General features: G+C 39.6%; 2 protein-coding genes across 4 annotated transcripts in view; both read left to right on the top strand.

The window, feature by feature from the left end:
• marveld2a (MARVEL domain containing 2a) overlaps positions 1–9,219 on the top strand; it is a 26,990-nt gene extending 17,771 nt beyond the window's left edge. For both annotated transcript variants that reach the window (XM_085792511.1, XM_085792513.1), the window contains exons 8-11: positions 658–836; positions 2,886–3,057; positions 4,698–4,748; positions 8,839–9,219. In XM_085792511.1, coding sequence (XP_085648637.1) covers positions 658–836; positions 2,886–3,057; positions 4,698–4,748; positions 8,839–8,958 — 522 coding nt within the window. In that variant the 3' untranslated portion in view covers positions 8,959–9,219. The remainder of the gene's footprint in view (positions 1–657; positions 837–2,885; positions 3,058–4,697; positions 4,749–8,838) is intronic.
• Positions 9,220–11,631: 2,412 nt separating this feature from the next.
• On the top strand, positions 11,632–27,190 carry oclna (occludin a). Of its 2 annotated transcripts, none has more exons than XM_085792514.1 (9): positions 11,632–11,715; positions 12,516–12,580; positions 14,571–15,234; positions 16,857–17,024; positions 22,075–22,205; positions 24,333–24,515; positions 25,445–25,616; positions 26,267–26,308; positions 27,024–27,190. In XM_085792514.1, exons 2-9 carry the CDS (start codon positions 12,531–12,533, stop codon positions 27,120–27,122), a joined length of 1,509 nt encoding a protein of 502 aa, XP_085648640.1. In that variant the 5' UTR covers positions 11,632–11,715; positions 12,516–12,530; the 3' UTR covers positions 27,123–27,190. The 2 variants fall into 2 exon arrangements, with proteins under 2 accessions (XP_085648640.1, XP_085648641.1); XM_085792515.1 differs by having other exon boundaries at positions 11,637–11,713; positions 12,513–12,580.
• Positions 27,191–27,590: the final 400 nt, after the last annotated feature.

A 27,590-nucleotide genomic window follows, 5' to 3' on the forward strand; every position in this document is an offset into this window, starting at 1 on the left:
CACATTAAAAGCAGCTTGTTTTTAGACACTTTTTACTTCTTTCAAGCAGATTTTCACTTGAAATAAGTAGAAAAATCTGATAGTGGAGCAAGTTTTTCTTCCTCATTACAAGCACAAAAAACTTGCTTTCTACTTATTTCAATTGAAAATTAGTTTGAAACAAGTGAAAATGATCTAAAAACAAGTTAATTTTTAGGTGATGAGTCTTATTTTAAGTGGAAAGCGGTTCGTTTTGACTAAAATTGAGACATTTTGACAAGAAATAAGACAAATATTCTTGGAAAGACTATGAGGTTTTTGCAGGTTATGTCACTTTTGATGCAAAGTTGACATTGTTTGAGATGTTTTTGTTCTGACAACTTGACATAATTTATTTAAAGTTTGTCCATTAGGTCTGCTATGACAGTTTAAATTGTCTTTATGTGAAGTTGTCAGAACAAAAACATCTCAAACAATGTCAACTTTGCATCAAAAGTGATATAACTTACAGAATGACACTTAACCACAGCTGTCAGAAGTATTCACTGATGGTTATGACAGCTGTTATGTCAATCTGATGAACACCTATTACAGTAAAGTGTTACCTAAAAACCTTCAGAATATAGACAGGAATAAAAAATAATAAAATAATTGATTGTTTGTCTGTTTGTCTGTCAGGACTTTGAAGCCCCTCCCCCTCCTAAACATTCGGACCAGGTGGAAGGCGTTTCCATGGCGCCGGTCCACCACGCTGCTCCCGCTGCTGCTGCTGCTAAAGCCGTTCCTCCTAAGATCCTCCAGGGGGCGATACCGTCGGGACACATCCCCAAAGCCGTGGTCGTCCCCGACTACATCGCGTAAGGAAACTGATAATACTTTCACTTTCAGTATGTAAAGCTGTTTCAGATATGCCATTGTTTAAAAAAAAAACTGAAAAAGGATAATTAATTAATTTGATCCCCAAAGATGTGTGTATTGTGATGTCTCGTATGTTCCTGTAAACCAAAGATAATCTGACTTATTGTAACAAACCAAACTTTTTCCGTTTTTTGTTTGATTTCTGTTTTGGGTTTTGTCGTTACCAAAGGTGGAATTAATTGCATGTTTGTGTTGTATAATATTTACTGAGGATTTCTAAGTCAGAATATAGTTGTTGTTTTCTATCAATGCAGTTTGGATTTAGTAGCAAGACTATGGACATAGAGAATCGCCTTTCTTATGTTTTAACTGCACATTTTGTGAATTCCACACAGCCTTATTTTCTTATTTATTTCTGAAACAGAAGAGGCATTTTTCAATAAAACTACTGAAAATGTAAGAAAAAAAAGAAATTGATAATAAAATTGATAAGGATTGATTACAGATGGTATTGATAGAGAGGGCGAGACGAAGCTGCAGCTGCTACCAGGGCGTTGGTGTTGATCTGGGAACAATGAAAGTCAATAAAAGAGGCTGATAAGGAGAAAAGAGGTGAAGTCAGAGACGCAGCTGATGAGGAGGAGGAGGAGGAGGAAGAGGAGGAGGAAGAGGAGGAGGAGGAGGAGGAGGAGGAAGAGGAGGAGGAAGAGGAGGAGGAAGAGGAGGAGGAGGAGGAGGAGTCACAGTTCAGCTGGGACAGAAACCTCTGATTGATAAGGGATAGTTCAACATTTAGTCAAACTGGCCCATCACCATAATCCCTATAGTCATAGCAGTAGGTTTGTTACCTTTAATTGTGGGTGCAAGCTGTTTTTAGAACGGCGGAGCAGAGCCGTGAGCTGCTCAGAGCTACGCTACGGAGGCTCATTATGGGATTTCTTGGTTTCCCTCATTGATGAAACTCATCAAATACACAATCCAACAACTCCACAACGCTCTGGTGGACAAGTTGTGAGCTGCACATTCACCACGCTATGAGATAATAACACAACGTTACCACACAGAGTTGTTTTAGAGGGAAATACATGTAAAACCACTGATGCACGTTGCCTTCAGGGACAGTTTTTCATCATCAGCCTCTGTATTTCCCTCTAAAACAACTCTGTGTGGTAACGTTGTGTTATTATTAGGGCTGTCAGAGTTAACGCGTTAATCGCGATGAGATTAATCAAAAAAATTAACGCGATTAAATTTTTTAATCGCGGTTAATCGCGGCCCATTTTGTCCTCTGTCTGCTGGACTGGAGGACTGGAGTGTGGGACCTCCAGTCCAGTAGGTGGCGGTAAGCCACCTTCAAGTTGGTTGCTACACAAATATACACAGTCTAACATATATCCACAGCTCCATCCATTGATTTTTTGACGGCTTCTGTTGTCAACAAAGGCACATGGCCAGGCAGAGACGTAGCAAAGTAAAGGGCAATTTCCACTGGATGCAATTCGTTTCAATTCTGTTTGAGTTTCATGCATCACGTGTTATGATTAGGTACTAGGCCTGCTAGGTCTGGTCTAAAAGTTGTTTGTCTAGAGATTATAACACTTTGGAGTGTTGAAAGTCCAAAGCGCCATATATAATATTTTTAATAGAGATTAATCGCGAGTTAACTATGGAAAAATGCGATTAATCGCGATTAGAAAAATTAATCGTTTGACAGCCCTAGTTATTATCTCATAGCGTGGTGAATGTGCAGCTCACAACTTGTCCACCAGAGCGTTGTGGAGTTGTTGGATTGTGTATTTGATGAGTTTGATGAGGGAAACCAAGAAATCCCATAATGAGCCTCCGTAGTGTAGCTCTGAGCAGCTCACAGCTCTGCTCCGCCGTTCTAAAAACAGCTTGCACTGACAATTAAAGGTAACGAACCTACTGCTATGACTATAGGGATTATGGTGATGGGACAATTTGACTAAAATGTTGAACTATCCCTTTACTCCAGTGTGTCCAGCTGACAGAGTTAACCCTGTGTGTTACCCCCCCCCCCCCAACAGGAAGTACGGGACCATCCGGTCCGACGAGGAGCGGGACCAGTACCGAGCCGTGTTCAACGACCAGTACGCCGAGTACAAGGAGCTGCACCAGGACGTCCAGACCACCAGCAAGAGGTTTGAGGACATGGACGCCATGATGAGGAGTCTACCCCAACATCCCAGCAGCCAGATGGTAACACACACACACACACACACACACACACACACACACACACACACACACACATTCATTTTTAACCAGACACAGAACAGAGAACATACATGACAGCAGGGGCAAGAAGTAAAAACATATCACATAGACTGAATCACATGTAGAAAGAGAGGCTAAAATAAAATAAAATAAAATAAAATAAAATACTGGTAGAAATAAAACAAACACATTGTCCCATTTTTTTCTTATTTATTTAATTTACTCCATTAGTCTTATGTCTGATGTCACTGTCCATTTGCGTTTTTATTTTATTTTTTTGTCTGTTCGAGGGGATATGGGAGAAAATGTTTGTACATTTAATGTTGAGTTTGAAATACATTTGAAATTTCAATAAAAAATATTGTTAAAAGAAATAAAACAAACACAAGAATAACAATACTATAATGGACCTTACATGGACAGTTTAGACATTACACATGGAACAGGGACTGTGCAGCCTTATCAATAAGGCAGAATCAACCCTTGAGAGAGAGCATTAGGGAGATACAGAGGTGCAAGGGGCCAGTCCACATTACAGCCGCCTCGAGGCGATAACCAGGTTTGTTTTCATGTGTGTTTGAAAATTTAAATTCCATTCATTTTCACACATGAAGTTTTACTGTCGACTGGACACCAGAGTTCCCAGAGTTCCCAGAGTTCCCAGAGTTCCCAGAGTTCCCAGTCCATGTTCCTCCTCCTCCAGAGGGTTTCCCCAGCTCCTCGTGAGGCGTTCACTGTCCTGACGGGTCATGTGATCCCTCTTCTGGTTCTGACACGAGGTCGTCTGCACTGGGTTCATTTACTCTGAGGCTGTATACGTTTACACAGAAACCATCTGAACAGAAAACACTAAAGTGGCGTTGTTGCGTTCTCACTTTTTATTTCACGTTTTAGACGTTTAGCATGGAATTCAACCCAGAATGTTTTCGTCTTCTTGATTTCCAACAGGCTGTACGCCGGCCATCGGCCTCCACAGGTCAGAGCGATCAGAGCAGACTTTTGCCTTTTCACCCTTTTACACGGAGATGCAACGGCAGAGCGTTTTTCAGATTTCCACTCTGGAGGTGGTTTCACTTTTTTGCATTTTCAAGACCCTAAAACGCTGTCGCCGTCTAAATATTTTGCCATTGTCATGTAAACGTAGTGAGTGTTGAACCAGCAGCAGCAGCTGATGGAGGCGTGGCTCACACACACACACACACACACACACACACACACACACAGACATCCAGACACACACACACACACACACACACACACACACACACACACACACACAGACACACACAGACACACACAGACACACACACACACACACACACACACACACACACACACACACACACACACACACACACACACACACACACACACACACACACACACACACACACCCTCCGACCTGCAGCGTCTCTTTGTCCTGAACTTCCTGTGTGTTACTTCCTGTCGGCCGCTGCACTTCCTCTTCCTCTCTCCACCCTCACATTCCTGACGCTCCACAGCAGCTGATCTCACTGTGTGTGTGTGTGTGTCTGTGTGTGTGTGTGTGTGTGTGTCTGTGTGTGTGTGTGTGTGTGTGTGTGTGTGTGTCTGCCTGTGTGTCTCTGTGTGTGTGTGTGTAGGAGGTGGATCGAATCAACAGGATTCTGCAGGATTACCAGAAGAAAAAACATGTGAGTCTCTCATCATGTCAATACACACACACACGCACACACACACACACACACACACACACACACACACACACACACACACACACACACAGACACACACACACACACACACACACACTTCAACTTAAAAAACCTTTATTGTCCTGAAGGAAACAACATCAATACGTTAAAAAGTCCTAAATATGAAATATAATATAAACACATATAAAACAGGATGAACAGTCCTGTCATGTTTCCTGCTGCGCTTAGTTGTAATCAGGGATTTAAAGGGATAGTTCACCACCCAAAATTGAAATTTCATTCTCATGATCTCCTCCCCCTCATGTGGACTAAGGGCTGGGAGAAGTTTCAGAGTCCTCCGTGGCTTCTCTGAGTTACAGGGGGTCTCGGCGTAGCAGTGCATGTCCATATGACGGTTGCTAATGGATACCAACTGTCTTCGTAACAAAAAGACACACCAAAAAACATCCAGATACCTCCATGCTGCTCGTATGTAATGTCCGTCTTGTATTGAAGCCCCGACATGAGAAATTGTCCCGAAAAAAAGTTAAATAAGTCTATATTTCAAGCTTGTTTAGAAGAGAAGCTTCCACTACAAACAAGCTTGAAATATAGACTTATTTATTTTCTTTCTGAACAATTTCTCATGTCGGGGCTTCAATACAAGAGGGACATTACAGACGAGCAGCATGGAGGTATCTGGATGTTTTTTGGTGTGTCTTTTTGTCACGAAGACAGTTGGTATCCATTTGCAACCGTCATAAATAAATAAATTTCAATTTTGGGTGAACTATCCCTTTAAATGAACTTTTTATTAGTAGTTTTTATTGACTCCCACCAGAGTGAATGTTAAACTGCAGTAGTTTGTTGGCTGTTCATTTAGAGCCCAATATAATGTAATGTAATGTAATGTAATGTAATATAATGTAATGTAATGTAATGTAATGTAATATAATATAATATAATGTAATGTAATGTAATGTAATGTAATATAATGTAATATAATGTAATGTAATGTAATGTAATATAATGTAATATAATATAATATAATATAATATAATATAATGTAATGTAATGTAATATAATGTAATATAATATAATATAATATAATATAATATAATATAATATAATATAATATAATATAATGTAATGTAATGTAATGTAATATAATGTAATATAATGTAATATAATATAATATAATATAATATAATATAATATAATATAATGTAATGTAATGTAATATAATATATGTTATAATCAGTGACAGATTAAAGAACAGGAAGAGAAACATCCTGTTGAAATAACTTTATTAGCACTTGATCTGTCAGGTCAGGTGGTTATTATGGGATGTCAGAGAACAGTGCAGCTCTGTGGCTCCGAGTCTCTTCAGGCTTCACATGCAAATAAAAACTAAAAGCTGATTGGATCAATTCACTCAGTTCAGTTTGATGTGAACAGGTGGTTCAGTGTTTCAGCTGCAGGAGAGATCAGATCTCAGGTCAGTGGAGAAACGAGCTGGAAACAGGAAAACACTTTAAATTTTCACAATAAAATGACATTAGTTAGTTTTTTTAAACAGCTTTTATTTTGCTAATTTCACATCCTGTCACAGAGCTGAGTGTAGGAGTAAAGTCCTTTCAAAGTAAAGCGCTCTCTGACGGCCAAAACAAAGTGCTGGTGGAAACATTTCAAAATAAACCAACAGTTAGTGATGAGAATTTTCAAAATAAAGCAACACTTAGTGATGAGAATTTTCAAAATAAAGCTAAGTTGAGCTGAACAGTTGATCTGGATCGACTGAAATATCTAGAGACATATTACAATATCTCCCCAGTACGTATCTTGTGTTTGTTTGAATTAATTGAATGAACAAGATGGCGCCCGCCCACCGTGGCAGACGTGTTTGCTCGCTCCGCTCTAGAATGCCGGCTTCACTATTTATTTATTACTTATTTATTATTATTATACATAGTGCATATTACACACACACATCATACCTCCTTCTCTCTTCTTTTCTTTTATTTCTTTTATTATTATTATTATTGCTGCTCATTCGTTGTTGTTGTTGTGTTGTATTATTGTTGTTTTTAATTGCCCATTTTTATCTAATTGCTGGCTTCTATGACGAGGACAGCAAAGTAAGAATTTCATTGTCAGGGAAATTCACCTTTCCACTGTGCAAATGACAATAAACACTTTGAACTTTGAACTTGTCTGGTGTTAAAGGGATAGTTCAACATTTTGGCAAATTGGCCCATTGCCATAATTGCTATAGTCATAGCAGTAGGTTCTTTACCTTTAATTGTAGGTGTAAGCTATTTTCAGTACAGCGGAGCGCAGCAGCAGGCTGCTCAGAGCTACGCTATGGAGGCTAACGGAATTTCTTGGTTTCCCTCATTAAACTCATCAAATTCAACATCCCAAAACTCCACAGCGCTTTTGTAGACAAGTTGTGACCTGCACAACCACCACGCTATGAGATAATGACGGAACGATACGAAACGGAGCCGTTTAAGAGGTAAATTCATACAAAACCGCTGATGCGCGTTGCGTTCAGGGACAGTTTTTCAGCAAGCAGTCTCCGTATTTACCCTGTATTTACCTCGAAAACGGCTCCGTTTCGTATCGTTCCGTCATTATCTCATAGCGTGGTGGTTGTGCAGGTCACAACTTGTCTACAAAAGCGCTGTGGAGTTTTGGGATGTTGAATTTGATGAGTTTAATGAGGGAAACCAAGAAATTCCCTTAGCCTCCATAGCGTAGCTCTGAGCAGCCAGCTGCTGCGCTCCGCCGTACTGAAAATAGCTTACACCTACAATTAAAGGTAATGAACCTACTGCTATGACTATAGCAATTATGGCAATGGGCCAATTTGCCAAAATGTTGAACTATCCCTTTAAGACGAGATTTTCAAAATAAAGTAATAGTAGTTTTTTGAGTAATTTTTTCTTAGGTGGTTAATTTATTTACAGATCAAAAGGCAGAATATACGTAGACTGGAGACATTCATCAGTCTGGAGAAAACCTCCTGTTGTTTCAGAGACACACTGACTCCAGATCAGCCTGTTAAAGGATCATTAACGTCTAAAACACAGATAAAAAGCAGTATTTTATGTATATGTGACCCGTTCCATCAAAATGAGTCGGATGTCGCAACGTTCTGTTTTTAGATAATCAGCTGATAACATGGAAAACCCATAGAAAATCAAAAAAAAAATTTTACCCTAATTTCAAAGCAATGACATTCAGAAACAATCTCCCAAAGTTTCACAGTCCAGATAATTGAGAAAAGGCAGGTAGGTAAATGATGATTAAAGTTGACCTGCAACTTAAACCCTCTGAAAATGAGTGCTGCTTCGGTGCAAAACATGAAATATCTCCTGAACCGTTCATGATAGAGACGAGCTGTGAACTGCATCTGAACCACGGGATTCTCCGCTTTCCAACGGTCATTGAATGTTGCCTCTATGACGAGAAGGGACGGGTACAGAAACAGATGCTAAACCGAGTAGCATCGACGCTAACAGAGCGTAGCATCGATGCTAAACCGAACGTAGCAACGATGCTAAACCGAACGTAGCAACAATGCTAACCCGAACGTACACGCTTGCACATGTTTTACAAAATGTCAACAAAACATGACAACTTCTGAACCGTTCATGATAGAAACGAGCTGTAAAAAGCATCTGAACTGTGAGATTCTCTGCTTTCCGAGGGTCATTGAATGGCGTCTCTATGACAACAAGGGACCGTATAGGTTGTGTGTAATCACGTGGTACAGGAACAGATGCCAGAGTCACTGGCAAAAACTTTAACTGCTATTTTCTCAGGTTTTAGAACAGAATAAGAGAGTAGGAGATCGTAATTCAAATGGCCACATCTAGAAAACCATCAAATGTAGCTATGACTCTGACTAGGGTATCATTTTAAAGCTTATTTTCTAATCTTTCCATTGATACCAAAATCTCAACTTTGAAATTTGGGGTCACTGTGACTCATTTTGATGGATCGGGTCACATATGTATATATTTATAGTTTATATTTAGCTATATATTTATATTCTTCTCCCTGTGTTGATCCATCCGTCTAGGACCCGACGTTCCTGGAGAAGAAGGAGCGCTGCGAGTACCTGAAGAACAAACTGTCCCACATCAAACAGAAGATCCAGGAATACGACAAGGTCATGGAGTGGAACGACGGGTACAGTTAAGACCAGGCCGTCGCCACGGAAACACACCTGAGGACTGATGCTGATGCAGCTACACAGGTGTTGCCCGACCGATCCGACTCGATCCGACTCGATCCGACCCGGGTCTGGACCACAGGAGGACCGGGAGAAGAACTGAGCCTGTCGGATGTTTTTATACTTTTAATTCAACGTTTTGAGAAACCGATGAGGCGTTCAGGGTCTCTGCTTCCTGTAGGACAACACAGTACTGGGTCCACTGGCCTGTTGGCTCGGCTCAGAGCTGCACACACACACCTACACACCTCTACAGCTCACAGCCGGTTCTGGTTCTGGTTCTGGTTCTGGTTCACATTTAGGTGTTGACTGGGTTTCAATATGCAGGATTATTTCACCTCTAATCTCCTGTAAAACCTGTCATTAATAAGCTGATTAATAAATATTAACAAGGATTTAATTCCAATTGGGCAGAAACATTCAAAAATAAACTAGTTCTCAAATTTACTCACTAGTTATGACACAGTTCACAGTTAAAAGGTGAGGTTTTATATCCAGAGGGAAACTACGGTGGCCTTGAGGGGTCAAATCACTGTCACTTAAAGGGATAGTTCAACATTTATGGCAAATTGGCCCATTGCCTTCACCACACTATGAGATAATAACACAACGTTACCACACAGAGTTGTTTCAGAGGGAAATACAGAGACTGTTGATGAAAAACTGTCCCTGAAGGCAACGTGCATCAGTGGTTTTACATGTATTTCCCTCTAAAACAACTCTGTGTGGTAACGTTGTGTTATTATCTCATAGCGTGGTGAATGTGCAGCTCACAACTTGTCCACCAGAGCGTTGTGGAGTTGTTGGATTGTGTATTTGATGAGTTTGATGATGAGGGAAACCAAGAAATCCCATAATGAGCCTCCGTAGTGTCCTTACTTCTTCCTTCCTTTTTCACCCAATCTGTTCCCTCCCTCCCTCCATCCATCTTTCCTTCCTTCCTCGACCCAGGAGGACGAGAGGAGGGCTATAACGATGTGTGTGTGTGTTTATAACGATGTGTGTGTGTGATACTGTGACTGTATCGGAGGATAAAACCACTTCATCATTCCCAAACAGCTGGAGGAGCTTCCTGGTTTACACTGGTCTGATCTGCTATTATGGGATGTTTTTATAACGTAGCTGTAGAATCTGACTTTGTCCCCTCATTTCATTTCATTTCATAGATTAAACTTTTTCTACTTTTGTCATTTAAAATAATCCTCAGTGCTTTAATATCTGCATTTATAATCTCCACTCTGTTTTGCTGTAAAAGTCCATTTATTTCCATAATTTAAAGACGATGAAGTGATGATGATGATGATGATGATTTTGGTGCTTTTTTTCTCTTCGTCACAGTTTCTATTTTTTCCAAAGAGTTGGAGTTTGTTTTCCTCCTCAGGTGAAGAAGGAGAATAAAGAACGAGACGTTTTGTAAAATCCTGCAGAATAAAACGGAGCTGGAAGTTTCTAATCGTCTGTGGCTCGTTGACAGGAAGTTGGTCGTTAATAATTCAGTTTTTTTTAAAAAGGAAACATCCAGTTAATTGTTGTGTAAATATCCTCATGTACAGAGTCCTGACACTTAATACTTTCAATAAAACTATGGAAACATTCAAATACTGATTTATAAGGTTTCTTTTCATGGTTTAATAAATTGAAATGCACTGGAATTAAAGTTTTTATTAATCTCTTAATTTCATCAAAGTCGCTTGTTTGGTTTTTTACGCATTAAAGAAAAAGTTTTATCTTTTGTTCTATTTCATATGTTTCATTTAATTTAGATTTTTATAGCCTAATGTTTAGATTTTCTTATGTAAAACATTATTTATCTTTAATTTGTGACTTTTCCCTTTTCATTTCTCAGTTTTTCCTCTAAACCCAAGTTTATAACAAATTAAATGAATAAACTGGTAAAGGACAAACAGAAGTTTACAGTTAAAAGCTTCTCATTTGAAATATGAAATGCAACATTATAATGATTTATTGAAGAAATGGACTGACAGCAAACCAAATGTTACACTTTTTTATTAAGGAACTTTATCAATACAGCACCGACCAATGGACTAGAAATGCCAAAGGCTTTAAAAACAAACTTTATTTAGGAATTTATTTTATTTAATTAATATGCTTTTCTTTACATCAATGCATTTTTTTTATACATGATACTTTTACTCTTTGTATATTTCTACTTTTCTACTTTTATCTTCCCCTGGCTCAACAGTTTTCTTATGTTTAGAATTGTTAATAAAGTTTTAAAAAGTCTGATGTCACCTGATCAGGTTGTTTCTCTTCAGCAGGAACTTTAATTTAATCAATTAAATGGTTCAAAGATCAGAAAGAGAAAGTATAAAAAATAAAAACATTTGACAATATAAACAGTGAAAAAATAAATGTGCAATAGATTCATCATCAAACAAGCCACAGAAAGAAGAGTTTCAATATCAAGTTTCAGTCACATGGATACAATACCCTCCCTCCAGGCGTGTCCAGTCCACGCTGTCTTTATGAGGACGTAATGACGTAGTGAAGACTTCCCCTGACTCTGCGTAACGTGACACCGCCACACCTGACACCTGTGGGGGGCGGGGCTTAGCAGACCTGAGGGGGGCGGGGCTTATCAGACCGAGAGCCGTCCTTCCTGGTCTGGGTGTGGCTGCGTTGTTTTAAGCAGCAGCTTCAGTTTCTGTTGAACCACTTCACAGGTGAAGGAGCAGAGGAGCTGCACGCGCTACACAGGTGAGTGTCGACGTCACTTTAGAAAAGGCTTTTTTAAAATTATATAAACCCTGTAATAGGTTGTTGTTGCCTGTAGCAACAACAGACACACAACAGACAGGTGAGTGTTGTTGTAAATCAGAGATCAGCTGCTGCTCATCGACTCATGAACTCAGGAAGGAAACAGAGAAAATAAAATATTATTATAAATAAATAAAACAACTGCAGGTGTTTGATGTGTTCACTGGCACTGAAACCTGCAGGAATTTAAAGTTTTATTCATGAAAATGTGAAGTAAAGTGACGTTTAAGGTTGAAAATGGCCGTTAAAACAAACAACAGGCGACCTTTTCTTTTATTATGGCAACAGAATTTCAAAATAAAGCTGAGAAGATCAGTTTACCCATTGATTTGTCAATTTATATAAATATAATCAGCTGTATTGATCATATTAGAAGTAAAAAAAATCTCCACTCTAAGCCTCTTACAGAAATATAATCAGCTGTATTGATCATATTGGAAGTAAAAATCTTTACTCTAAGCCTAAGACATGTGGAAAAAATGCAGCTTTTTTTGCTTTTATGTCAAATTAAACTGAATATATTTTTATTTTGAAGGGCTGTTGAGCAGTAGCCACTTGTTTTTACCTGTTTTCTCGAGGGAATTTGTGACTTTTTGTGATATTAGTGAAGGAAATAAGCATCAGTTGAGTGGATATTGATGATAAATCATTAGTCATGCATGTTTTTCTATGTCTCATGTGTTTTTATCCTGTTAAATAATCTGTTTTTACACTGTAAACCTCCTCCTCCTCCTCCCAGGCAGCAGCAGTGATCCAGCAGAATGTCCTCCAGGCCAAATGGGAGTCCTCCTCCCTACGACTCCAACGGATAGTGAGTCTCTTTCTCTCTGTGTCTGTAAACCTGTTTATTAGAGTATGCACTGCAAAAACTCAAAATCTTTACAAGAATATTTGTCTTATTTCTTGTAAAAATGTCTCATTTCTAGTCAAAACTTAACTCTATAAGACTCGTCATCTAAAAATGAACTTGTTTTCAGATAATTTTCATTTGTTTCAAACTAATTTTCAATTGAAATAAGTAGAAAAATCTGCCAGTGAAAGCAGGTTTTTTGTGCTTGTAATAAGAAAGAAAAACTTGCTCCACTATCAGATCTGCTTGAAAGAAGTAAAAAGTGTCTAAAAACAAGCTGCTTTTAATGTGATGAGTCTTATTTTAAGTAGAATGAGATTAGTTTTGACTAGAAATAAGACAAATGTTCTTGGAAAGATTTTGAGTTTTTGCAGTGTGGAAGCTCAGAGAGGACACAATTAGTACAATGAGACACAGTGGTGGACAGTAACGGAGTAAATTTACTTACTTTACTTATTTGAAGACAAATATGTTTTTTACTTTTACTGGAGTTAATTACCGTAGTAGGAAGGCTGAAAAGTACTGGTTACTTTCAGGTCTTTTTCTAAAATCCTATTGGACACCAGCTGTGTTTGTCTGTGAAGGAAACCCTAACCCCTAAAAGCAGCACATCAGTGCAGCTGAGCAGCAAAGAGTTCAGAGTTAAAAGCTCCTTACATTCATTTACAAACTATTAGAGTCATTCATTGATGTGAACAATAAGACATTTACTCTTACACTGCAAAAACTCAAATATCTTACCAAGAATATTTGTCTTATTTCTAGTCAAAACTAATCTCATTCTACTTAAAATAAGACTCATCACATTAAAAGCAGTTTGTTTTTAGACACTTTTTACTTCTTTCAAGCAGATTTTCACTTGAAATAAGTAGAAAAATCTGATAGTGGAGCAAGTTTTTCTTCCTTATTACAAGCACAAAAAACTTGCTTTCACTGGCAGATTTTTCTACTTATTTCAAGTGAAAATGAGTTTGAAACAAGTGAAAATGATCTGAAAACAAGTTAATTTTTAGGTGATGAGTCTTATTTTAAGTGGAAAGAGTTTAGTTTAGACTAGAAATGAGACATTTTGACAAGAAATAAGACAAATATTCTTGGAAAGATTTTCAGTTTTTGCAGTGTAGTCTTACTTTTACGTAAGTACCTTTAAAAGCAAGTACTTTTTCACTCTTACTGGAGTAACATGTCGACTGAGCTACTTTTACTTGGAGTAAATTTTGACCAGTAGTAGCCTATTTGTACTCTTATTCAAGTACTGGGGTCGAGTACTCCATCTCTGTCCATCTCTGATTAGACACTGTAAAATATTAAATGTTAAAAAAAAAAAAATACACAACAGTGAATTTGTGGTTTCAGTTCCTCTCTGTTTATGTTTTCAGATTTCAAAATAAGATAACTGATTTCAAAATAAGATACTACACTGCAAAAATTCAAAATCTTACCAAGAATATTTGTCTTATTTCTAGTCAAAATGTCATATTTCTAGTCAAAATAAATCTAATTCTACTTAAAATAAGACTCATCACATTTAAAAAGTAGCTTGTTTTTAGACACTTTTTACTTTTTTCAAGCAAATTTTCCACTTTCTTTCTTATTACAAGCACAAAAAACTTCCTTTCACTGGCAGATTTTTCTACTTATTTCAAGTGAAAATTAGTTTGAAACAAGTTAATTTTTAGGTGATGAGTCTTATTTTAAGTGGAAAGAGATTAGTTTTGACTAGAAATGAGACAAATATTCTTGGAAAGATTTTGAGTTTTTGCAGTGTATAAAATATTAAATGTTAAAAAGAATTACATAACAGTGAATTTGTGGTTTCAGTTCCTCTCTATTTATGTTTTCAGATTTCAAAATAAGATACATGAGTTCTGTGTATGACGTCATGGTTTCATCACATGTTTTTCTTTATTTCTTTATTTATTGACCTGTTTTTGTTTGTTTACCTCCTCAGTAATGCCCCGCCCCAGCCGGCCTACTCCTACTACCCCGACGACGAGTTCCAGCACTTCTACCGCTGGACGTCGCCGCCGGGCATCCTGAAGATCATGTCCATCCTGGTGGTCGTCCTGTCCGTGGCCATCTTTGCGTGCGTGGCGTCGACGCTGGCGTGGGACTCTCAGGGCGCTCTGTCCGGCTTCGGCGGCGGCATCGGCGGCGGCGGCTACGGCGGCATCGGCGGCGGCTACGGCGGCGGTTACGGCGTCGGCGGAGGAAGCTTCGGCGGCGGCGGCTACGGCGCGGGCAACGGCTACGGCTACGGCGGCATCGGGGGCAACTACAACGACCCGCGCTCGGGCAAAGGCTTCATGATCGCCATGGCGGCCATCGCCTTCATCGCCGGCCTGGTGGTCTTCATCGTCATCGTGTCGCACCAGAGCGTGTCGGAGAGCCGGCGCTTCTACCTGGCCGTGGTGGTGGTGTCGGCCATCTTGGCTCTGCTGATGCTCATCGCCTCCATCGTCTACCTGATGGCCGTCAACCCCACGGCGCAGTCGTCCGGCTCCGTCTACAGCAGCCAGATCGCCGGGCTCTGCGCCCAGTACCAGCAGCCGCAGGTGTCCGGCGTCTTCGTCAACCAGTACCTCTACCACTACTGTGTGGTGGAGCCGCAGGAGGTGAGAGGAGTCAGACTACACACACACAGAGAGACACACACACACACACACACAGCAGGGTTATAGAGAGCCTAAGCGGAAGCAGGAAGTAAGCAGTAAGAAACGGTTTTGGCAGCCCGGAGCCCCCACATTTGGTACCTACACCGGTGGCTAAGGCTACCAGTTAGCCGCTCGCCAGAACTGGTGGCTAACGCTACCAGTTAGCCGCTAACGCTACCAGTTAGCCGCTCGCTAGAACTGGTGGCTAACGCTACCAGTTAGCCGCTCGCTAGAGCTGGTGGCTAACGCTACCAGTTAGCCGCTCGCTAGAACGCTACTAAAACCCACTTCCGTTGTGGTGTGACGCAGTGGATCACGGGAAAATAAAGTGGTGGATATGCGCAAGAGGAAGCAGGAAGTAACGTCGCCATGGGACCTCAACTCGGAAAAAGTCTCCATGTGAGTGAACGGGACTGAAAGTTTTATTTCGTGATCCGATTGAATTGCGCCATGAGAAAAAACTCTGTCCTCTACCTGTTTAAAACATCACGTTTCATGAAGAGAAACCAGCAGTTTGTTGTAAAACTATTGTAGAATAAAATTCGGAAGAATCCGTAACCAGAAAGACTACAAGTCGTGTAGGTGACGTCACCATGGCGACCACATGCCGCCCTTTCCCGTGTCAGTTGGTGACGTATTTTTTGTGGGACACAGATCTGTAGTCTGTAGAGCGTCTTTACACTAAATACATTCTTCTGTTGCCGTTTTATGATAAACGGCTGATTTCTCAGGATGAAACGTGATGTTTTAAACAGGTAGAGGACAGAGTTTTTTCTCATGGCACAATTCAATCGGATCACGAAATAAAACTTTCACTCCCGTTCACTTACATGGAGACTTTTTCCGAGTTGAGGTCCCATGGCGACGGAATTCCTGCTTCCACTTAGGCTCTCTATTATATCCACCACTTTATTTTCCCGTGATCCACTCCGTTTCACTCCGTAGTAGCGTTAGCCACCAGTTCTAGCGAGCGGCTAACTGGTAGCGTTAGCCACCGGTGTAGGTACCAAATGTGGGGGCTCCGGGCTGCCAAAACCGCCCTGACTAATCTGATGTTTGTTAAGTCTAGAAAACGAATTATTGAACAAACATTACTATTTCTGTGTGCACGTTTTTGTAATTAGTCATGGTTATCGTAGTTGTTAGCTTAGCTGCTGCTGACAGCTAACAGCAGCAGCTAAGCTAACAGCAGGACGTCAGCTGTTAAAACCCTCCCGTTGTGGGACACGACATGAAACTACTCCAGTTAGCTACTAAGACTAAGACTAAATAAAAACTACAACTAAGACTAAATAAAAACTACAACTAAGACTCAATAAAAACTACAACTAAGACAAAATAAAAACTACTAATTCCTCTAAAATAAAAACTAAACTAAAACGTATTAATCACTTGTTGAACTCACTAAAACAAACTGAAAAACTACATAAAAATAAAAACTAATGAACGTGTTAAAACTATAACAACAGGATTCACAGTGGTGAGTAGAAACTTTGGTTTATTCACTAGAAACAGGTTTAACAAATCCTGAAGTCTGAGTTAACTAAACTAAACCCGGTCTCTCTCTGTGTCTGGGTGTTCAGGCCATCGCCGTGGTGTTTGGCTTCCTGGTTACCATCGCTCTCATCATCATGCTGGTCTTCGCTCTGAAGACCAGGAAGAAGATCAGAAACTACGGGAAGAGCAACATCCTGTGGAAGAGGGTGAAGGTGATCGAGGAGGAGGCGCCGCCGCAGGACGTGGAGGCCTGGGTGAGTGCCGGGGCTGATGGGTAATCACTCAAACAGGAAGTGAAACAGTTTCACTGCAAAAACTCGACATCTTTCCAAGAATATTTGTCTTATTTCTTGTCAAAATGTCTCATTTCTAGTCAAAACTAATCTCTTTCCACTTAAAATAAGACTCATCACCTAAAAATGAACTTGTTTTTAGATCATTTTCACTTGTTTCAAACTCATTTTCACTTGAAATAAGTAGAAAAATCTGCCAGTGACAGTAAGTTTTTTGTGCTTGTAATAAGAAAGAAAAACTTGCTCCACTATCAGATTTTTCTACTTATTTCAAGTGAAAATCTGCTTGAAAGAAGTAAAAAGTGTCTAAAAACAAGCTGCTTTTAATGTGATGAGTCTTATTTTAAGTAGAATGAGATTTATTTTGACTAGAAATAAGACAAATATTCTTGGTAAAATTTTGAGTTTTGCAGTGTTGTTAGGTTATTTTACAGCCGCCATCTTGTTGTTGTCATCTTCTGCTTTTTCTTTGAGACGTTTGGAAACTAGTCCACTGTTTACTGAGGTTTTATAAACTAAATAGGCATAAAATAACTAAAGAATAATTAAAGGGATAGTTCACCCAAAATTCAAATGTTCCTCATGATCTCCTCCCCCTCATGTGGACTAAGGGCTGGGAGAAGTTTCAGAGTCCTCCATGGCTTCTCTGAGTTACAGGGGGTCTCGGCGTAGCAGTGCATGTCCATATGACGGTTGCAAATGGATACCAACTGTCTTGGTAACAAAAAGACACACCAAAAAACATCCAAATACCTCCATGCTGCTCGTCTGTAATGTCCGTCTTGTATTGAAGCCCCGACATGAGAAATTGTTCCGCTGGTCAGTGCACTGACACAGGAAGAGCAGTGAACTGAGACACTGGGAGCTTCCGCTACAAACAAGCTTAAAATATAGACTTATTTAATTCTTTTCTGAACAATTTCTCATTTCGGGGCTTCAATACCAGAGGGACATTACATACGAGCAGCATGGAGGTATCTGGATGATTTTTGGTGTGTCTTTTTGGATGAAGAAAAGTGAGCTTCGTTCTCAACTGTCATATGGACAAATACTGCTGCACGGAGCCCCGCTGTAACTCAGAGAAGCCACGGAGGACTCTGAAACTTCTCCCAGCCCTTAGTCCACATGAGGGGGAGGAGATAAGGAGGGACATTTCAATTTTGGGTGAACTATCCCATTAAATTAACCAATGAAGGGTGAGAACAATGTTAGAAAACAGAATCAAAGGTCAGCAGAGGAAACAGGTCGGACCGGACGCTTCCACCTTGTTGACACTGGAAATAAAACTAGACTGAAGTGAGACTGAAGAGATTTTAGAGAAAAGATAACGAGTCGAAACTGGAGCAGATATTCTGATCGATAATCGACTGAAACGGTTCATCCAGCTGCAACGATTCAGAAAATCATCTGGATCTAGATTCTTAAACCTGAGGATTTTCAACTCGACCTGTGGAAAATGAAACATTCTCTTTAATCTGGATCGATGTTGATGCTGTATCGATGAAACTGATGATTGGCTGCAGCCTGATGACGTTATCGCTGCTGATCAGTAAATTAGCTCTGATTTTATATCTATTCACTAGCAGCTCATTTTATTTCAGTAACAAAAACAACAACACAAGAAACTGTCAGAGGTGTGTAAGTGTGTGTGAGCTGAAGTCGTCCAACCAGTTTGGTGTGGCTGCTTGTTTGTGAGCGGGGGAAGGGGAGGAGGAGAGAAGGAGGAGAGGAGAAGAGGGGGAGGGGGAAACTCCTTGTTGCTGCTGCGTTTGGTTTCAAGGTGTGGCCGGAGCACCTGTAGAGTTACACTGCAAAAACTCTACATCTTACCAAGAATATTTGAATTTTGAGTGAACTATCCCTTTAATTATTCTTTCGTTATTTTATGCCTATTTAGTTCATAAAACCTCAGTAAAAAGTCAACTAGTTTCCAAACGTCTCAAAGAAAAAGCAGACAACAACAAGATGGCGGCTGTAAAATAACCTAACAACACTGCAAAAACTAAATTTTACCAAGAATATTTGTCTTATTTCTAGTCAAAACTAATCTCATTCTACTTAAAATAAGACTCATCACATTAAAAGCAGCTTGTTTTTAGACACTTTTTACTTCTTTCAAGCAGATTTTCACTTGAAATAAGTAGAAAAATCTGATAGTGGAAGTTTTTCTTTCTTATTATAAAAGCACAAAAAACTTGCTTTCACTGGCAGATTTTTCTACTTATTTCAAATGAAAATTAGTTTGAAACAAGTGAAAATGATCTAAAAACAAGTTCATTTTTAGGTGATGAGTCTTATTTTAAGTGGAAAGAGTTTAGTTTTGACTAGAAATGAGACATTTTGACAAGAAATAAGACAAATATTCTTGGTGAGATTTAGAGTTTTTGCAGTGTAGTAGCAGAAGATTGATGATGATGAAGATGATGAAACTCTGAGTCGGTGTTTCAGGTATTTAAACCTGGATGATTCACATCGTGTGAATCTGTGACGACACCAGAGTGTGAGCAGACAAACAGGTCGGACAGGAAGCTGTCGGCTCTCCACACACACACACACACACAGCAGCAGTAACGTGACACTGGGAACCCGAGGTTTCTCTCTGGTCAAAGTGCTGACACAGGACAAGTCCACACAGGCCGTCGTCATACCAGAGGGACACAGACAGCTGAGACAGACAACTGCAAAAACTCAACATCTTTCCAAGAGTATTTGTCTTATTTCTTGTCAAAATGTCTCATTTCTAGTCAAAACGAATCTCTTTCCACTTAAAATAAGACTCATCTCATAAAAATTAACTTGTTTTTAGATCATTTTCTCTTGTTTCAAACTCATATTCACTTGAAATAAGTAGAAAAATCTGCCAGTGAAAGCAAGTTTTATGTTCTTGTAATAAGGAAGAAAAACTTGCTCCACTATCAGATTTTTCTAATAGCGGATGGAAGTTCTGCTGCTTAGGCTGTTTCCATCCCTCAAAGCCACAGACAGCGTCAGATGGAGACTCAAACATGCACCCAGAAGCAGTGGCGTAGGCAGAATTTTAATTTTGGGCGGGCCAGTACAAAATTGGATTGGCCATCTTTTCTCAGGACAGTGCATTTCATCTAGCGCACATCACTGTTAACAATTTTATTGCACAACTTTTTTTCTTCTTTTTTTTCTAACTTGCTCTTGACCAACACAATATTTGATAGATACAGATGAAATGATCTTTCCTGCCACTATGATGATAAACTGCATTTAACTGTACCTATGTAAACAGTAAAACTCAGTAACCAATCACACAGGCAGCTCCATGTTGTCCCTGTGTGGTGTTCAGGGACAGGTCAGGACAGTCTGAAGACAGAGCTCTGAGGGTGAAGTCCTATCATAATGAGATGCACTGTGACTGTGAGGTCTGTAGCTACGTCTTGACCACATGTCAGCTGATCAAGTAGGCTAGAGGAAACTCCGCTCCACCACGAGGAGCGCTTTTTTTTTTTTTTTTTTAATTAAGCTCCGGTAGTGACCGGCTAATAGATACGAGAGGATAGGCTACTGTAAACCAGCTCGGATCCGCTGTATTTATCAAAGCGTCACCGTGCTGAACCACCGGGTCTGTTTGAGCTGCGTTCATGAAGTTAGAGGCGACTTTCAAACTCTTCAGGCAGTGATCAGTTATCAGTGTCTGCAGCTTTTTGACTCGTTACTCACTGGTCTCGGTGTTTTAGCGACCGTGCTACATGGCTCAGTCCAGTATTATACAACAGGTAACATTGTCTCTTTTCACCTCCTCTCTCCCTTGTGCTCAGTGGCTGCACCAACGTTTTAAACAGAGATCCGCTACATCTGTCGGCTTTGTTTGTTTATATTTCACAGAACAACTCCCATTGAAAACGATCGATTAACTGCAGTTAATTTAATTTAATCAATTAAATATTTCTTCTTATGAAACGTGGACGGGCGAGCCAGTGATTCGTCTGGGCGGCACTGGCCTGGCCAGGCCCACTCCTGCCTACGCGCCTGCCCAGAAGTTTATTTACTTGTAGCAAGTCAAGAGTTGATATTCCTGTGTTTCTGACACCAACGGGAGCTTCCCACTGCACCTGAACACACCGAGCGTCAACTTGGGTCTCGACTCCGCCAGACTTTGAATTAGATCTAGTTTTACAAACATGTCGGCTTGTTGAAGTAAATAAACTTCTGGGTGCATGTTTGAGTCTCCATCTGACGCTGTCTGTGGCTTTGAGGGATGGAAACAGCCTACACTGCAAAAACTAAGAATATTTGTCTTATTACTAGTCAAAACAAATCTCATTCTACTTAAAATCAGACTCATCACATTAAAAGTAACTTGTTTTTAGACACTTTTTACTTCTTTCAAACATATTTTCACTTGAAATAAGTAGAAAAATCTGACAGTGGAGCAAGTTTTTCTTTCTTATTACAAACACAAAAAACTTGCTTTCACTGGCAGATTTTTCTACTTATTTTAAGTAAAAATTAGTTTGAAACAAGTGAAAATGATCTAAAAACAAGTTCATTTTTAGGTGATGAGTCTTATTTTAAGTGGAAAGAGTTTAGTTTTGACTAGAAATGAGACATTTTGACAAGAAATAAGACAAATATTCTTGGAAAGATATTTTTGCAGTGAACACATCAACTCTGGACTTGCTTGAAGTAAATAAACTTCTGGCTGCATGTTTGAGTCTCCATCTGACGCTGTCTGTGGCTTTGAGGGATGGAAACAGCCTAAGCAGCAGAACTTCAATCCGCTCCCATTCATCGCTGCCGTGGCGACGCGGGGACAGACACAACTACCGCAAAACAGGAGACATTAAACTGAAAACCTTCAGATTCCTTCTGTTAGACCTGAAATGTTAGGAACATACAGCCTGAGGTGTTTTATTTTGAAGGGCTGACCCATGAGGATGTAGAAACCTCGTCCTCCCTCAGCTTCTCTTGATACTACAGTGTGAATATGATGTGTAGTTGATGTGTGTGGTTAATGTTGTGTTGTTGTGTTGTTGTGTAGGTGAACAACGTGTCGGTCCCTCCTGAGGAGCTTCCTCTCTCTGAGTATCCAGACAAGCTGAGAGGCTCCAGGTCGTATCTGGACGACGAGAGCACCAACTACGACAAACCTCCGTACAACTACACCCCACAGTGAGTCATTCATCTATTGATCCATCGATGGGTTTCAGCTCTGATCGGTTTCAGCTCTGATCGGTTTCAGCTGTGATCGGCTGCTCTCTCTCAGTCTGATGAGTCACAGCTGCTGCAGAAGTGAAACTATGCTCAACATGTGAAATATGTGGATGTGTTGATGAGGAAACAGCAGAGACAATAAAACATAGAGGAAACAGGAACTCGCCTGTTGAACCTGGTTTCAACTTCCTCCTGCGTCAGAGGAAAGTCATGAGACTTTAAACCAGATCCTTCAAACTGGATCAAACTGGATTAAACTAATCTGGATCAAACTAATCTAGAAATAAATTAAAGGAGAATTCTGGTTGTTTTTGACCCCTAAATCGTTGTCCTGATGGTTTAGTTGCAAAAAACGCGACTAAAATTAATGCAGGCAAACCGGAGTTACCATGGCTACCCTGCAAAACTCAAAATCTTTCCAAGAATATTTGTCTTATTTCTTGTCAAAATGTCTCATTTCTAGTCAAAACTAATCTCTTTCTACTTAAAATAAGACTCATCACCTAAAAATGAACTTGTTTTTAGATCATTTTCACTTGTTTCAAACTAATTTTCACTTGAAATAAGTAGAAAAATCTGCCAGTGAAAGTCTCTCTCAACTGCACTATCAATTAAAGGCAATAAAAGCCGAAAAAATATATAGCCACAATGCTATGTTTCTGCATGTAGTCACTCACCTCAGATAGCCCAACTCTGAAACATCCCAGAAAGACATTACTATCCCATCACAGAGAGAAACTAACACTTTGTCCTTGTTGTGATGATTTCTTTACTAGAATAACCGGTGGAGCAGTGCAGTGGTGATGTCCAGAATATCTCTGACCGGTTATTTTAGTAAAGAAATCATCACAACAAGGACAAAGTGTTAGTTTCTCTCTGTGATGGGATAGTAATGTCTTTCTGGATGTTTCAGAGTTAATCTGTGATGGGATAGTAATGTCTTTCTGGGATGTTTCAGAGTTAATCTGTGATGGGATAGTAATGTCTTTCTGGATGTTTCAGAGTTAAAAACACAAAGTTTCTACTGTTTCTACTCTACACTATATGAGTTCAGTGGTGTCTCTAAGGATTCCAGTCATGTACCAGAGATATCTGATTGTTTTCTGACTGTTTGTTGTGGTTGAAAGAATTGCCCCCATGGGTTAGCGTTGTGGCTATCGCTAGTGCCGGGTAGCCATGGTAACTCCGGTTTGTCTGCAGCAATTTTAGCGTTGTTTGAGACTAAACCATCAGGACAACGATTTAGGGGTCAAAAATGACCGGAATTCTCCTTCAAAGTGAATCGACTTCAGTTTCTGGTTTTCACACTGCAAAAACTCAAAATCTTACCAAGAATATTTGTCTTATTTCTAGTCAAAATAAATCTAATTATACATAAAATAAGACTCATCACATTAAAAAGCTTGTTTTTAGACACTTTTTACTTCTTTCAAGCAGATTTTCACTTGAAATAAGTAGAAAAATCTGATAGTGGAGCAAGTTTTTCTTTCTTATTACAAGCACAAAAAACTTACTTTCACTGGCAGATTTTTCTACTTATTTCAAGTGAAAATTAGTTTGAAACAAGTGAAAATGATCTAAAAACAAGTTATTTTTAGGTGATGAGTCTTATTTTAAGTGGAAAGAGATTAGTTTTGACTAGAAATGAGACAAATATTCTTGGAAAGATGTTGAGTTTTTGCAGTGCAGGATCTCAGCTGGTTGAACACAAGAAGCTGAGATCTGAATTTAAAGAGGACTAACGCTAATTTATTTATGTATTTTAAATTTAATTTTATTGTTTATCTGTCTGTATTTCATTTACTTACTTTTTAAAAAATCAATTCCTTTTTAATTATTATTATTTTATTTTTTTCTTTTCTTTGTCTTTTCCTTTCTGATGCCTTTTTTACTTTTGGGGTAAGGACAGTCATGAGCTAAGTTTACATTTGGGTTTGGATGGTGGCTTGTTTTTCTTTCCATATTGATATGTGAATGCAGAGAGCACTTGTATGTTGTCCATGTTTTGTTCGATAAAAATCAATAAAAATCTATTGGGGGAAAAAAAAAAAAAAGAGGACTAACGCTCTGCCCGTTGCCCCCCAGGCCCCCGGTGGAGGAGGACAGCGCCCCGCTGCAGAACGGCGCCCCCTACAGCCACTCAGACGCCCCCAGCTCAGCAGGACGGCCCAAGAAGAGACGCCAACGCGCCCGCCACGCCAACGGCCAGGTGTACGAGACCGACTACTACTCCTCAGGAGACGAGCTGGACGACGACGACTACGACAGGTACAGACAGGAAGCTCAGTCTCATTACTGATTATTAAAGGGATAGTTCAACATTTTGGCAAATTGGTCCATCACCATAATCCCTATAGTCATAGCAGTAGGTTCGTTACCACACAGAGTTGTTTTAGAGGGAAATGCAGAGACTGTTGATGAAAAACTGTCCCTGAAGGCAACGTGCATCAGCGGTTTTAAATGAATTTCCCTCTAAAACAACTCTGTGTGGTAACGTTGTGTTATTATTATTATTATTATTATCAATTAAATATCTGATTCTGATTCTGGGGGAAATGTGTAGACTTTCACTTGCAGAAAACTTTACAAAGCCAAATTTCATATGTGAAATATTCCTAAACTCTTCCTCAGACTCTTATCTTGGTCTGATCGGATCCATGTGGCATTTTTTTGCTCTTGTTGCTTTTTTATTTAGTTGCAGAACTTAAGGGGATAGTTCAACATTTTGTGAAATTGGCCCAAACTCATCAAATACACAATCCAACAACTCCACAACGCTCTGGTGGACAAGTTGTGAGCTGCACATTCACCACGCTATGAGATAATAACACAACGTTACCACACAGAGTTGTTTTAGAGGGAAATTCATGCAAAACGTTGCCTTCAGGGACAGTTTTTCATCAACAGTCTCTGTATTTCCCTCTAAAACAACTCTGTGTGGTAACGTTGTGTTATTATCTCATAGCGTGGTGAATGTGCAGCTCACAACTTGTCCACCAGAGCGTTGTGGAGTTGTTGGATTGTGTAAAAATAGCTTGCACCAACAATTAAAGGTAACAAACCTACTGCTATGACTATAGGGATTATGGCAATGGGCCAGTTTGACACAATGTTGAACTATCCCTTTAATGATTTCAGCTGGTTTTTGTCTCCTATTTACATTACATTTCTCTTCCTCTTCTTTTTCCTCTCCTCAGTGAGTTCCGTCCAATCAGCAGCGAGCAGGAGAGAAACGACTACAAGCGCGAGTTCGACCGCGACCACGCGGAGTACAAGGAGCTGCAGGCGGAGCTGGACGCCGTCAACAGGAAGCTGGCCGAGGTCGACCGCGAGCTGGACGAGCTGCAGGAGGGAAGTCCTCAGTACCTGGTGAGAGCAGCAGCACACCTGACCAGCTGCTTTAAAGGGATAGTTCACCCAAAATTCTGAATTTCTACTCAATATCTCCTCCCCCTCATGTGGACTAAGGGCTGGGAGAAGTTTCAGAGTCCTCCGTGGCTTCTCTGAGTTACAGGGGGTCTCGGCGTAGCAGTGCATGTCCATATGACGGTTGCCTATGGATACCAACTGTCTTCGTAACAAAAAGACACACCAAAAAACATCCAAATACCTCCATGCTGCTCGTATGTAATGTCCGTCTTGTATTGAAATATAGACTTATTTAATTTTTTTCGGGAGAATTTCGCATTTCGGAGCTTCAATACAAGAGGGACATTACATACGAGCAGCATGGAGGTATCTGGATGTTTTTTGGTGTGTCTTTTTGTTATGAAGACAGTTGGTATCCATTAGCAACCGTCATACGGACAATATGCACTGCTACGCCGAGACCCCCTGTAACTCAGAGAAGCCACGGAGGACTCTGAAACTTCTCCCAGCCCTTAGTCCACATGAGGGGGAGGAGATCATGAGGGAAATTTCCATTTTGGGTGAACTATCCCTTTAAGGTGGAAGTGAAGAGATAATAAAGACAGTTTAATAATCTGTGGTGTGTGTGTGTGTCTGTGTGTGTGTGACAGGACGCTCTGGACGAGTACAACAGGATCAAGAGCCAGAAAAAGGTGAGTTACTTTGGACACAAGAGGATTTTCCTATGGACGACAAACAGTCACAAAAGTATAAATAATAATAATACATGGCGGAATAAATAATTAAAGGCAGAAATAAATGCAAAATATTTTCAATTTTGGTAATTAACAAAAAGATGTATTGATTTCTGCATGCATGTATTTATGTATGTAGAAAAAGATAAATATTTTCATTACCAAAATGACTTCATTTAAGCATTTACTATATTTTTAAAGTTATTTTCTATGCATTTATTCATTCATTTATGTAGGAAAAAATATATAATTTTTCATAACCAAAATGAATTTGATTTCAATTGATTTTTTAAATTAATCATTATTATTATTATTATTATAACCTTTATTTATTCTCGAAGACCATTGAGGAAAGTGTTGAGTGAACAATTACAGCAAGAAGAACAAAGGTTTACATAAGAAAATATTGAGAAACAAGTAAGAAAAGTGGTACAAGTAAAAACAATTACGCCTTTAATTTATTTGATTTATATACAGTATTTTTGCTGCATATCTTGTCCTGTCCTTTATATATTATATTAAAATATGAACTGAAACTAAAAGGTGAAACCAAGTCGGTCGTACAGTAGTAAACCTTTCTGCTCGTTATCTAATCTGCTGCTGCACTGACTCAATATTGAACTAAGTTTATATTCTAATATCACATGTTTTATGACCTCTGCTCCTCCCTCAGGCTGCAGACTACCAGGTGAAGAAGCGCCGGTGTAAATACCTGAAGGGGAAACTGAACCACATCAAGAAGATGGTGGCCGACTTCGACCGCAGGGCCTGAGCCAATCGGAGAGGACCGAGGAGGCGGGGCTTGAACCTGATTGGTCCAGAGAGACGACGGAGCTGTGAAGAGCCGATGACACTGAGCAACAGGAAGTCGATAAAGCTGTTTGAACACGGACTCGGGTCTGTGTGTTTGTCTGTTTTTAAAGCTCTTACTGTCTTTTAATCCTCGTTTTTAACCTTCTTTTTATTATTTTTTATTTTTTATCAGCAGTGTAAACTAAATGTAAATATGTGGGAAAAGCTTTTGTGTTGATGTTTCTGACAGTTGAAGTCGACGTGTGTTTGATGAACTCTGATATTAAACTGTGATGTTTTTATTAGAATAAACTCATTTATTAAACCCGTTTTGTTACACAGACATGTTATAGTTTGTTTCGTATTTATTTTCTGATAGATTTTGTTTTTTCTATCAGTTTTTTTAATTACACATTAATCAAATTCTCACTATAAATTCAGCAAATTA

The sequence above is a fragment of the Trachurus japonicus genome, chromosome 12 (assembly GCF_045865225.1).
Source record: "Trachurus japonicus isolate A0001 chromosome 12, Traja_1.0".
NCBI classification, from domain to species: Eukaryota; Metazoa; Chordata; class Actinopteri; order Carangiformes; family Carangidae; genus Trachurus; species Trachurus japonicus.